Below are 14,589 nucleotides of genomic sequence, written 5' to 3'. Positions count from 1 at the left end.
GCAAACTGCAAGCTGTTTGTATGCCTGTTCAGGGTGAGAACACACCCTGAGCCTCAGACGGGTGCAGGCAGTGTGTCAGCTTAGGTTACCCGCACAGGGGCCTCTTGGTCTGTGCCCAAGTGACATTCATCTGCGTGTTCCTGCAGAGAAACATGGCATCATCAGCCAGGTTTGCAGAGCTGAGGGCTCTGTGAAAGGTGAAACTGCAGAGAAGTCTCCACCCTGCTCAGTGCCTGTGACACAGGGAGTGCAGCATCCCCCGAACGCACTTGTGTGCAGGTGACAATCTGAAGTGCTGTCTGCGTGTGCTTACGGTGTAGAGTTACAAGGTGTTGTCTAAATTGCATCAAGCCTACAGACTGAACTGTGAGATACATGTTCCCATGATGAGCTGTTTAAAATACACATGCAGATGAACCAGCCACTGTACACAAGCATGCCGATTGCGCCCTCACGCCCGGTGCCTGCTGCCAACACAGACAACCCACACACAAACACACTGTTCAACACGGCTCACCTTGCCACTGATAGTCTATCTGCAACTACCTGCGTGTGGTGTGGGAACTCAGGACACGCTACTAGGCACTGAAACAGTGATTTAGAATGAACACATCAACACCAACGAGACACTACTATCTGCTGTACCGTGACTGAACCTCGTCGCAGCCACCCAGCTTCCAGGGCAGCTCTAACTGCAGCTCTCAAAAGGTTCAGCATCCCTTGAAGTCTGGGTTCTTCCCATCCCTGGGCAAAGTCTTCTAAAAAATGCAGACCGTGAAGTGGAGTGTCACCAATGTCACCTTAAGTAGCAGAGCAGCTTGTCATTGCCATCTCTGCACTCTTAACGAAGAGACAGTTGGACACACAGAGGCACGGTAATCGCAAGCCGCCTGACAGGAAGGTGGGATGTTGTACAAAACGGCAGGTGCCCGCCTTTGGGCACCCTGGTCTGTCACACTATTAAACACAAACAAATAGGCAATGCTCACAAAGGCACAATTCAAAACCGAGTAGGAAAAGAATAGGCAGAACATCCGTATTGTACCATGGCTGCAGCATTAGCTCCGTGCCAGCTACCCTCGTACAGGACAGCCTGGCATTTCATCAGCATTCTGTCGAATGAGCTTTTCCAACCTTCTCTCTCTCTCTCTCTCTCTCTCATCCTCACTGTGAGCTGCCCCCCAGCACCCTCTGGGGTTCTTGCTGCCTGGCTTCCAGGCCTGGCTCCAGCACATCCCAACTGCCCAGCTTTGGCTCAGGTGCTCAGAAAGCCGCTGAGCTGCAACCAAGAGTCTGTAGAACTCACGAAGAGAAGAAGGATTGCTGAGATGGGGACCATTAGTAGCTTCAAAAACAGGAGATGGAGCACACCAACGTGGAAAGGCATTGAAGCTCGAAGGGGAAAAGCAGGGAAGGCTAGCAGGGAAGCACAGGGTCATGTGGCTGGTGGCAATGGGGCTTGTGGCACACAGCAGCTCAGCAGATTCAGGGAGCTATGGGGCCACCCTTCACCTTCATGCTGGTGCTGGCTGGTGAAAGTCAGCTGTGGTCCCTGCAAGGGGTGGTGAGCATGCTCACCCAGCCTGTCAGATGGAATCCTGTTAGCTGTGGTGGGAGCTGGCCAGTAAATAGCTGCTTTACGCTTTAAAGTCAGGAATTTCCTTCTGGCACTATCAGTTATTCTGCAGGAACACGGCAAGGAAACTGCCAGTTAACAGCCAGTGCAGAGTAACAGGAATAAGGACCAACCTAAACACCAAACCATCAGTTTCTCTGCATATGAACTTACATTAAATGGGAGCAGGATCAATAATGGAGATAGGGGAAGATTTAGGCAGCTCTGAATCGGCTCAAACTGTAGGATGGTTCCTGTCTTAAGTGGAAAAACTGTTCTGCTGTGAAGTTCTGAGTAGTATGCTACACGGCGCACAGTGATGAAATCCAGGAATGCCTCCGTTTGTTACTCAGTAATGATGATAATGACAACAGCATTTTGCATTTCAATAGGTCTGCTCATTTTCAGCTTTCTACATCCATTAATGAACACCATTTCAAAACACTTCTATTTTACATGGCATACATGTAAGCTGTTCGCTATCTCTTAATTCAACCTCTCACTTAACAAGAGTAAAAGTACTAACAACGGTGTTACTTCAAGGCTATAAATAGTAGAGTATAAATAATAGAATAACAGACTAATCAAGTGAAATCTCTAAAATAATTTTGTTACCAGTTTACCTGTAAATGCAAAAAAAAAAAAACCCCAAACAACAATTGCATCATTTGAGATGAACTCTTTTAAATTAACACCCTAAATGTTCCTGCCTCTTCCTGTGCAGCCACTGACGCTCCCTGTTCACTCTGCACGACCCACAACTTATGAAACACAAACCAACAAGATGGGAAAAACATGCAATTATCTGCAATCTGTAAAAGCTCTTTGGGCTTATCTGTACATGAGTAGGAGTACATCTAGATGGATTTTCTGAGCCATCATTACATACCCTGCTTTTGTAGTGTTTTCCTTCACCCTCTTTTCTCTCTCCTATCCGAGCCTACATTTGTTATGAAAACAGGTCTGCCAAAAATGACCTTTCTGCAGTATTTCTGGAATTCCTTGAGGTACATGGCCCAATTGTTTGTGAAATCCCTGGGCATGCTTCTGACTGTTTTACTCGACCCTTTAAAATGCTTTTGCTTTTTAGACAGCTCCCACATCTACCTATGCAGCTCCCCTTTATTTGGAAAGTCCCCACATCCTTCCTGCCACCCTCGCAGGCGGGACCGGGAGAATGAAGGAGTCAGTTCTGGCCCCAGCCCTCATACTCTGAGGACTAAACTCCTGCAGCATATGTGCCTGTAGCCTTGCAGTTTAAGTGGTAAGAGAATGACACATGACAAAGCAAAATTAGAGGAGTTATTTCACTGTTCCAAGTGGTTGTTTGTTATGCCGAATATATCCTAGAAATTTGCATTAACAAAAGGAAAAGAAATTTTGTTTCACTATTCTGTTCCAGAACATTTTGCATCGTGTATAAAGATATCAAAATATTGAGACATTATTCAAAATACGCAGACAATTGTGGAGAGCTGCTGCACCTTGGAACTTCTCCACATGCAGAAACTTCGAGCGCACACAGTGAGTTCTGAACTTCTCCAGCTGATCTTCACACCCTAACACAATACAGCATCCGAATTCAGCATCAACAGCATTTAAAACATTTATTTCATTAAAAATCCCCACACCCAGACCAAGAACCACAACCTTGGCCCTCCTCACATCCTCTCTTGGCTTTTTTGCCCTGACTGCTCTAGCCTGTGCAGGTCACCGTGTGCCACAGTCATTCCTCTGCTGCCTGCAAGGCTGCAGCTACAGAAATGCTGAGCAGAGATGCTCCAGCTGTGACACCCCACTTACTGCGTTGGGACAGACTGGGCTACAGCTCAGGCTGGTGCTCCATCCATTAATCTCCTAACCTCTGATGGAGCTGGACTGGCAAAGTAAGAAACATAACTTGAGCCTGAGGAGCAGGCAAAATATTCTGAAGAGCGAGTTGGGAGATGTTTAAGGGGAATTTTCAGATTGTTCAATCTTTAAACTAAAATTTGCTTAAACAACCCCATATTTGGATGGCTGCTCTTGCACTACAGCCTAAAGGAACTTCTAAGGAAACAGATTTTATAGTCACCAGAAGAGTGACCATCATCCGTCCTCCTGAGATGCAGGAGAAGCGTTAGAACAGATCCTCGTGAGCATCCTCAAAGAAATTTTACACATATGTACATAAAAAATTGTCGTTACAACTAAAATCTCTGGACTGAAATTATTTCCATGTATAAGACTAATTATAAGACTAAAGAATAAACCCAAATTCTATTTAATTTTGTCTTTTTTCTTCTGGATTAAGTATTATTAATAATGATGGTACCAACTAAATTGCTATCAATATAAAGTGTGGGAACAGTCATTAGTACGTTAGGCAATCTTAGTCAGGCATCAGTCCATGAAAGCTCTTCAGCTATCCTCACTTATGAGCCATTCTGGTTTTGACCCATGCCTGCAGCTGTCCCTGTGTGAGGTTCCCTTACAGCTCGGACTCTTTCCGTGCAGAGAGTGATGCAAGCCTCCCCTGCAAAGCCATACTTTTCTCCCTGTGCCCTCAAAGCATTCTGAGCTTTAAAGCAGAGCGCTGCCTCTCCAGCTGTCTGGAAGTAATGAGACCCACACCAGGATGTTCAAAGGTAGTGTTTTCATCATTCATCCTCTTGGAAAGCCATGATTAAAGAAGCAATAAAGGAACACCTCTTAACTGGGAAACGTAGAAACCAGCACTTTGGAAAGGAGGAGGAGGAGATGGTTTGAAACAGACTGCAAGAGGACAATAAAAGTTAAAGAGCATTAAACAGCAGCTCCGAGCCTAAAGGTAAAGCAGCTAAGTACTACAGAAATGAACCATAAAAATAGCACCATAAAAATGCTACGGCGATGCATTACTACATCCTTAGTTAAAGATATTTCAACCCTTCCATTATGGACCCTTATTTCAAAGAAAACTGAACAATTATGCAGCCAGCCTGGGGGCCTGTTGCTGGCACAACGTAGCAGCAGATGACTGGGGAAGGTGCAGTCCATATTTGTTTGCCTTGAGCCAGGAACAAGCACACTAAAATCAAGCACACATCACTGGCAGTGTCCAAGGCAAGGCGGGTCAGGGCTCTGAGCAATCTCATCAAGTGAAGGTGTCCCTGTGCATGGCAGGGGGTGGGACAGGATGGGGGCCCTGCCAACTCAAACCAGCCTGTTTCTAAAAAAGTGTAACTAGCAACTAAGCAAAAGCATTTTGCCATTTTTAACTCCAGTAAAAGCAAGAAGGGTACTCCAGTACAGCTAAGCATACTTACATAAAATATACCGATCCACAGTGGGTACAAGGAAATTTCACAGGTGCCTGTGAAGGAGGGTACATGGAAACATGTGCAAGCAGCACACCACAAAGAAAATAAAACAAAGGTGATTAACTTCCCCAGTCAGTACTGACACAAGAAGGATGTGTTGGAACATGGGCTGTTTCCAAGCAGTCTGAATTTATCCCACACTGTTCCAGAAAGCTACAGAAAGAAGGGAAGGGGAAAACATTCTTACCAGATGCACTGCCCCACCTCCCTCCCCCCCAACATGCAGACATGTTGGATTATTCAACGATTTCAGGGTTCTGTACTGTTGGATAGAGGGGACGCCTGGAATCTCTAACTTGTGATCTGAGTTTTGTGGTGCTGATGGAGCAATCCCTTCAGACAGCTCAGATAGAGCTTTCTGCTTCATAACCCATAACGTGCCCACATGCACGTTATTTTCAGTTATATTTCAGAAACTACTGACAGTAACTCAAAGGTGAAAACGAAAAGTCGTGAAACTCTGTCCTGATTAAGCAGGTGCTGTCAGTGCTGGCTCTGCCTCCTGAGCACTCTGCTACTGAGAGCAATATGCTGACAACAAGGGAAAAAAGTCCAGTGCACTGTGAAGAGACAGTGTAAGAGGGATCAGTGTTTTGCAACAAGGTAAAGCTATAAAGTAAAGTCTGAACCAAAAAGTTAGCAAAAAGGCGTCACGTATTTTTGTGGCTGCTGGCAAGAATTTAGATGAAATACCAGTTTTGAGGGGAAAGAATTACGGGCTAATTGTGAAAGTCTCCAATGATTCTGCAGACACTGATTTCAGCAAAACCCACTGCAAACCAGAAGGAAAAAACAAAAAAAATCATCTTCTGAGTTAATATTCTTGTGATGAAACTTGTCATCAAGCCCTGTCAGGTGTGTGATTTCAGAAAAGAAGAAAAATCGATCCTGAAGCAACTCTGGAAGAGTCTGAGAACATGGACATACTGCCAGGGTATTTTCTAATATGTTAATGCTTGGCTATGACAAACCTATCTACGGAACAGCTTCAATTAACTGTGGCGTATCCTGCAACCTCCAAAAGTAACAGGTCTCACCAGGTATCCTTTTGTCATCAACATGAATACATACATGTTTCCAGCGATTTTTTGATAAAAAATAGAAGAGGAGGAGAAGAACCAAAGGCAGCAAAGGAATTGATGTCTCCATATACAGGGAAAAGACACAGAATCAGAGAGCAGAAAACAGCCAGTCAGGAAAATGCCATGTTCTGGTTCTCAGGGATGCCAGCACTATGAGGGTCCTTTCGTGAGGATCCAAAAGAGTTCCCTTCACATAATGTCCCTGGTAAACTGAGACAATCTTAAACCATCAGAGACGAGGCGTTTCAGGTGTATTGAGAACAACTTCACGTAACACCAAACAGACAAGGAAAAGTACAGGCTCACCCTACACTGGAATTACAAAGTATGTCCCAATCCCGTGGGCAATGAACCACATAGCAATGCCTGGGGTCCAACGCTTTTAATTTGGAATTCTTGATAATAAATACCAAGTCTATGTTCCAAAAATTAAGTTGTAAATAGTAGTGGATACTCTCACAGAAGCAGCAGTTAAGAGCAGACCTTCAGTCAAACCTTTTGTTTGATAAAGTTAGCTCCAAACTCTCAGTGAGAATCCCTTTCCTCTGTTTTTTGGACATGTCAGGCTTTGGATAATGCACATTTGCTTCTCAATGTCTCCATTTCTCTATGGCACCCATGTCACCACTTTGGTGAGGCAGGGCAACATGAAAGCTCCTCGCAAAGGTTCCACAATGGCACGGGAGCACAGACTGGCACGGGCTCTTTGCTCTTTTCAGTCTGGTCTGTTCCCCACGGTGCTACAACCACTAGTAACTGCTGGATGGCACCAGCATGGGTGTTGTAAGCTCCTCCCTGAGCTCCAAACCAGAAGGCAATCTTTAATCAAAGTCTGGGAGGGACTGGGCTGAGACTGCGTGCTGGTGTAACTATACTACACCTAGCTACTAGTGGTGTATTCCAGCAGGCTGGCATTCAACTCCCAGAAGGCTGCAATTCAAACGTAACATCTCAGAAGCTGTTTCAGTGAAGCAGCTGAAACAACGGTACGAGCCCATGCGGCAAGCAGTGCAGCTCCTCTCCCCAGGCGCCACGCCTCTGGCCAGCTGGGCACGGACACCCGACCAGCCCCATCGCTGCTTTCAGCTCCGTGGGGGCTAAGTTTAAATTCTGGGAGACCAGCTCTGCCAGCTCCGCTACTTAAAGCCCAAGTTAAATATGTCTGATGTTCTGTACCCTAAATGAGAACAAACCCCAATATTTAGAACGGCGGCGTGTCGGGGAGTTATTTACTCCTTTATCTATCTATCTGGCAGGCCTGTGCACTGCACCTTTTCATTTATATGCAACTGTTTGCCCCACGGGCATCAAGCTGTTACCACGTACAGAAGAGATTAAAATGAGCTCGCATGCTGGATGAAATATAAATTAAAATTATAGTACTGTCAGTCTTGAATCAGGGATTGCTTCTCAAGGTCTTCCAAAATGCATAATTTCAAATGAGCCTCTGTTTGCTACTTAGGAAAGGCAAAATGTATAATTTCTCAGCAGCACAGACAAATGAATTATAAGGAAGCTGTCCCTGAGCCTGCGAGAAAAATATGTTGCACGAATACCAGGAGATGCATATGCAGGGATGGTCCAGGCTTTAAAACAGGACACATGGATAGACAGATGTTGACTTGTCTAACCTAGCAATGCAAAGCAAATCAGCCACAGGTGGCAATTCTGATGTCGGCAGCTCCCAGTGCTGGGTCAGCTAATGCTGCCACCGACCCAAAGGGAACCAAAGCCCACCTCCCAACGAGCCAAGCTGCTTTCTCTGTGTGCTGAAGCACTGGCACCCCCCGAGACATCCATCGTCATGACCCACCTGGTCTCAAGGGGAACGTTGCTGTTGAGCACCCAGCTGTCCTGGAGCTGCACGGACTCGGGGGTGGTGGCCAGGTCGTTGGGTGCCGGAGCGGGCGCGTGGATCTGGTTCCGGCGATTTGTGAGCGAGTTCCTGTTGAGGGAGTTGGCAGAGGAATGGTGATGGGACAGCGAATGGTTGTGAGGAGGAGGGAGAGGCGGCCTCAGCGTTGACTGGCTGTGATGATTTGAAGGGCCTAAAATAGAAAAGAAAAATACATCAGAAAGGCGTGTTGCTGATCCCCTTCTCCTTGGCATTTTCCAGTGACACTGCCTGGAAGGAAAAGCCAAGCCCTGCAAACAGGAATCTAAGCCTGCATGCCTTTTGGACCTGTGGCATCAAAACATGGTTAAGTTACAGCAGTGATTATTAGAGATTAGAGATATAAACCAGTGTTTTGCAGTTGCACAGTTGGGATATTCACAAAGACTAGATTTAGAAGTACTTTTTCACGGATTCTCCCTGCAGACAGGCCTCTCTGCAGAGGAGCCAGGACAGCAGTCTCCCTGACCACTCTGTACATCCACCCAGAGGAACTTTTCCTTCCTTCTATTAGGACTTCGAGGAGATGAATCTTAATGGATTAAAAACAGCTTTCCAGAATACAATCTTTAGGCTTCTATAAAGCTTAACCAGGGATCTCAAACTGCTTTCACTCACTGTTACTTTACCAATCGGCTTCAAGGAAACAGTACTTGTGCAAGTGAAAGAAGATAAACTCCTAATATGAGAAGGGAGCAACAATGCAATGCTGATATCTTTGACGTTCTTCATGGGATCTGGATTTGGCCCATATTTTTCTATTTAGCAATTTCACAAACATGCACTGAGATCTGAAAATTATGCTACTCTTTCACGGAAAAAAGACAGCTGATGTATTTTATAGATGAAGATATACACTTCTCTCATTCTTTGAGTACTAACACTCTTGCATTGGTAATTAAAATACATTTTCCTAATCAATAAGGCAAGTAGATTAAATTAAAAAGCATGTGAGAAGAAAATAGAATAAGCAAGTATCATTCTAGCAGAGTCACTTTTCTAAACACAAAGACAGAATGGTAAATAAGTTTAAGTGCAATTCCAAGGATTGCAATAGTTTAATTCTAATAAAAATAGTGACAACAAACATGGTAAGTGTATTACGAACCACATACTTTAGTCATTATATCACGGTGTAGTTTTCTAGTGAGCAATAATCAGAAAAAGCAATATTAGCAAAATTATAATTATAATGATGTACGTTTGTTTTTAGAAACTGAAACACATTCTGTACTTAATGAATCAAACAATGAAAGAAAACAGCACACGGGGAAACCATTTGCAGCTAGACTGTTCCATTTTAATATGAAACAATGAAGTATAGAAAAACTGCTGAACTGATCAATTAACTGTAAGTTAATTAAGGCCAATATTTTGAAAAAACCCAGACCTGCCCAAAAAACCAATAAACCATTCAAGGGAGGCTAATCCTGTCTGAGAATCGGGCCAGGCAGCCAGAAGCTGGAATTGGTGCATCATTTCAGGCTACTGAATGCTGAAGCTCTTATCAAAGCACCTTCCATCATCAGGGAGATATTTTAGACTCTCACAGCATCCATCCCTTTTCTTCTGCATAGAGAAACCTGTCTTATCCTGCAGCAAGGGATCCACCTACAATCAGAGGGGCGAGCCGGCACGGCACCCCAGCCCTGGCAGTGACTGCATCCTGCCTGGTCCCCAGGTCCCTGCTCGCCCCAGGAACAAGCATGGAAATTACCCACTGCTAACAGTGATACACCATTGGGGGGACAGAGAGGGAACGGGGCTGTTGAGGAAGAGATCTCTCTCCTCCTTAAGTGAGTCTGTGGTCCAGGGAAGCACAGGCTGATGAGGGACAGACAGACAGGTCTCCTGCGACTGGCACAAGGCAAGTAAAAGTTGTCCTGGGACATGAAACTTTAAGAAGGGAATGATAATAAATTCTGTGTCCTTCACACGCCGCTTTAGACCTGTGCAGAATGTTTGCTATCTTTTTTGACTGCCTGTTGCCTGAACGGTGGCGCTACGCGAGTCTCCACTGCTTCAAACACAAACACCTTCCATTAACACGTCCTAAATTTAGGGCCATTGCATGTGCTGCTCTCCTCACTCTTCTTGCCTTGGCGATGGCTTGGAAGAGATGGTTTAGTCCAGCAAATGTTATGTTTAAGCCCCCCGTTTGGACCTCCTAAAACATAACTGTCTAATCCACAGTAGATCCCGTGCCATTCCCCAACAGCCTGTGGAGCGAGGCACAGCAGGAAGAAAATGTGTTTGGACAATATCCACACGCATAGAAGCTTAAGTGGAATTACTCTCCTAGCCTGTGTTCTGGCTTTAAACAAAGAGTGTTTGGATTCCAGTAAGTGGATATTTATGAGCGATAACATGCAAACGTGTGCCCTTGCGTTCACAATCACTTCAGGAGATTCATGTGCTTCCTATTTTCTCAACTTACTTCAGAAGGAGCTTTTTCTTTTGGAGGATAAATATGGAAAAGTCAAACCCACATGAAGCAAAAAGTTCTGCTGCAAGAGATGCATAAAGACTCTGAATCTTGCACCAACAAAATCATAGAGAGGCTGTTCTTAAAAGTGAGCCAACTGCACATCAATAGGAACAGCCAGAATTTCTCTGAGATGAAGGAAGCAACATCTGAACTCAAGTTACACAAATTAATTTAATCTGCCTCAAGACTCAGTTCCCACACAGTAAATAAAAAGTACTGCGCAAAGTTAGCTGTGTGGAGGTAACAGAACATACACTGCAGCTGTGATACCTCAGAAATCTGGTGTAAGATGAAGATTTAATACAGAATAACAAAACAAATACCAATATCAACTTTGTATAAATATTATATAGTTTCTATTAAAACATATAAAAGCTTATATACATATAAAGTACTAACTAGGGAGCATGCACACACTCTTGAATGTATATGAGAGAGAAGCTTAATACGCTGCTGCTTCATAAATCTGTTCAAATGAATCAAAAGCAGAAGCTGAACACCATTGAACTTGCCAGGGATATAAAATTGGATTCACATCCGAACATCTGAGCACTTCTTTATGAGCATCTTTGCCTAAATTAAAACTTCAGCAGCAGTACCTGCAAATCTGCTGAGCTCAGAGGTTCAGAAAAGTAAATCATTTGTCCCATAATAAAAGACCAGCAGCCTAAAGGACCGGCACGATGTACCTTACAATACGACATGCTCTGCAGCCTCTTGCCGACTGCGTTATTATTTGGAAGCTTAAACACAGTAAGTATCTTGATGGAGTACATCTGGCTTTTTACATCAGTAAAGAGGTTTTAGTTTTGATATAGCACTTGCCAGTATTGGTTTGGGGAAAAATACCGTGGAAATTATGCCTTCCCTCAATTACTGCATGCATTAGGGTTCTCCCCAGAGTACACTACACAATCTGAGACATTTAGGATTTAAGAAGTCCCTTAAAACCACAATGACATTCAGAGAACTGGAAATCAGAAACACCAGTACCTTGCATGTTTTGGCTTTTTTTTTTTTTTTTCCAGTTTCTGATTTAAATTCACAAACAGACAAACATACCTAATTCTAATGAAATTTAGTACACGCTGATTGCGCTGAGCGCTTCCGAAAAATCAGGGCCTGATGACCATACAATCAACACGCAATTCTTCAAGAGATCTTACTGCGGTCAAGAATATCAGCAATGCTCATTTCAAAGGTGCAAATTAGAAGCTGAGTGAGGATGAATTGTGTTCTAATTAAGTAATCTGAGAATACAAAGTCTGATCTACATATCTTTGAAGTAATTGTAAGTTAACGAATTGACTTATTTGGGTTTAATCAGAACCAGAATGCTAAAAAATAAAAAATGGAAAAAAAGTTGTGCTCTGTTCATTCTTTTATCCAGTACAGCAGCTAAGAAACCAGGCTGGCACAGAGGTGAAACTCAGCTAAAGAAAGATGCAAACCAGCACTCATCTCCTTCAAACCCAGCCAACGCACACAGAACCAGCACGGAGTATAATGCTGTCACTGTGCTCTTCCCCTCCTCTGCAAACACAAGAGAAAAGGACCCGCAGCCCAAAGTTTGCCCCACGGCCCCTGCCATGCTGCGTGACACGGGCTGAGAGCGGGGGTGCCATGGGAAGGTCGGCGTGGCAGAAGCCTGTGCTGCTGCAGCCCAACGGTCTCAGTCCGGCCCAGGCCTGACAACCTCGGGATCAGGGAGAGGCTCTGCAAGTCCTGCTTTATGGGTACGACAGAGATGGCAGCGCGTTCCCAGGCAGCACCCACTTCCAAATGTCGCTTCTCAGCTAGTTTTGCAGTTCAAATGTTGCCTAGAACACAGACTGAAGCTTCAGATCTGCTTTATGTGGTCAAATAATTTTTCAAAGTTCTTCCAAGGCTTTGGTACAGTCACTTAACACATGCACTAAATCCATGCAACTCAACGATCTGAGGAGGACAAGTTAATCTCCCACTGCAGAGATTAAATTCAAAGCAGAATCAGCAGCATCCCTCACCTAAGCAAAGCAATCACTATCCTGCATCCCAGTTCTTTGTCAATACTACCTCAAAAAACTAATGTAGATTGTATCTTAGTTGTGCTGAATTAGCCTCTGTGCCACGGTTAAATGCTGGAGACACATACAAACACCTCCTCATCAATCCTCCTCACAAAAGAGCTAAAAGGAAAAACCCCAAACCATACTATTTTTCTGAAATGAACAACGATGCAGCTGTTTCCTTATACATCTAAACAATGCAAATACTGAATGCAAAAAGATAATGAAGCTGATGCATTAAAAGAAAACGTGAATAAAGGAAATGCACAGGAAATCCTTGTGAGGCAGCGCTAGAAACCCAGCCCTTGGCATTCCCAGTTCCTCACCCAAATAGCTCTACCGCTCACGGAAAGCACATCATCCACGATCACAATGAGTAACAGGTCTTTCACAGAACCACAGGGCCACCTTCCAAGGTAAATTCATCTTCAAAGGCAGATCGCATTACTCAGAGTCAGGGAGAAAAGAAAGCACTGGAACACCCAGGGATACACTACAGCATCACGAGGAGCTGCCGTTCCACCCTGGGGTTTCAGCCTTCACTCGAGTTTGGCAGGGTGGGACCAGGGTTCCTTCCCAAGCAATATCCACTCTGTTTTATGCTAGGTCTGCTTCAGTTCCGTTCGTTTGCCTTAATTGTCTAAATTGTTTTGTGCAAGGCCATAGTTAAATGGAATCTAAATGTTCTGAAAATGTTTTGAACATATGCTGTAAAGAAGCAAGTTATCTCACTCATAACCATGGATATCATTAACTCTCTCTCTTGTTGTTGTAAACCCAAAACATTTGCCAGGTGTTCCCTCTTTTGTCTGCATGTTTTTACAGCGATCGAGGCAAGAATAGGTTGAATGACTGGCTGTCATCCCAGACTGTACATTTCAAACCGAAAATTCAGTAAATGTGCAGTATAAAATTGTAAGTCACTTATCAGTCTCTGCCAGTGCACTGCAGCCACCTCCTCGGCACAATATTAGAATTGAAAATTAAATGTTGCTGTGGCAAAAAAAGAGACAACAAAAAAACAAACCAAAAAATACTCCCTCGCTTACCCACAACATCCAGAAAGTCACAGAAAAGGGGAAAGGCAGTTTAATGGATAAAGTCTAGGACTTTGTCATAGTTTCTATATCCCACTCTGACTGAGCCAACCCTTGAGCGATTGTGGCCAAATCACTTGTTATCTACAAGCGTCTTTATCCATATCCTTCGCAGGAGTGCTCCAAGTAAATTACCTTACCACTTACAAGGCAATCAGATCCCACTGCAGTGTGAGCCCGTCAAACGCTTTGTGTCCCAGCCTGCGGGGCACGAGTTCATTGCATGGGAGGCAGAAGAAGCAGCAACCAAATTAACTCTGCCAGAGCCGAGCTGTTGCTGTGTACACAGAGAGCAACGGCTCCTCCCAAAACCAGCGGTGCTGAGACGCTCTGTGAGGACCTCCAAGAGCATCTAGACAGAGTTAGCCTGCTTGCAGCAGGAATATTAGCTTGTTCTCAGCATCACCAGTGCCAGAGAAATGGCAGATTTGGTCTTTGTGCTGGGTGGGTGGGTTGGTTGTGAAAAGCAGCATTCGTACTCATGTAAGTGAAAGCAAAGAAGTAGGAACCTTCACCAGGAGTCTAACCTGAGGGATTACTGTCACATTACCAATTTTCTCAGGGGAGGGTCACCTACAAAAGAGGTTAAAACCTGCTGCCCTACAAAACAGTATTATCTGAGATACCCTGTACTAATTACATTTGCTGAAATACATCACTGAAATGTTCATTATCACACCATGTGAGGTGCACTGGCTGCATAAAACAGTGGCTAGTCAATGGCAAAACATCACTTGAATAATAATGCTTTATGTAGACTCAGTGTCCTGTGATACTCTTTCTATAAACATAGTATTTACAGATACCTAAGGTAGGCATACTATTCCAGTTATTACGTGTCATAAAAATTAGTCCAGAGGGGGTCAAGAAGAGCTATCTAATTAAAAAACCAGTCCCTGCATTTCACATCTTTCTTAATCAGCCTTTTCATTTTGTCTTCCAATAATGAAATGAATATAAAACGTATTTCAGAGACTAGCGTGAATTTATTTTCTTTACCTTAGATATTTGACATGTTTCTGAA

At 44.1% G+C, this 14,589-nt stretch overlaps 1 protein-coding gene across 6 annotated transcripts in view; it reads right to left on the bottom strand.

Moving 5' to 3' along the window:
- The window catches only part of TENM2 (teneurin transmembrane protein 2), a gene marked incomplete at both ends in the record, with an annotated part of 509,065 nt that overhangs the window by 169,277 nt on the left and 325,199 nt on the right, over positions 1 to 14,589 (bottom strand). For all 6 annotated transcript variants that reach the window (XM_084268596.1, XM_084268597.1, XM_084268598.1 and 3 more), the window contains one exon: positions 7,852 to 8,086. In XM_084268596.1, coding sequence (XP_084124722.1) covers positions 7,852 to 8,086 — 235 coding nt within the window. The remainder of the gene's footprint in view (positions 1 to 7,851; positions 8,087 to 14,589) is intronic.

This window comes from Gallinula chloropus, assembly GCF_964237585.1.
Source record: "Gallinula chloropus genome assembly, chromosome: 10".
Taxonomy (NCBI): domain Eukaryota; kingdom Metazoa; phylum Chordata; class Aves; order Gruiformes; family Rallidae; genus Gallinula; species Gallinula chloropus.
The sequence above is the reverse complement of the archived record's forward strand: the minus strand, read 5'-3'. Positions and strand labels throughout refer to the sequence as shown.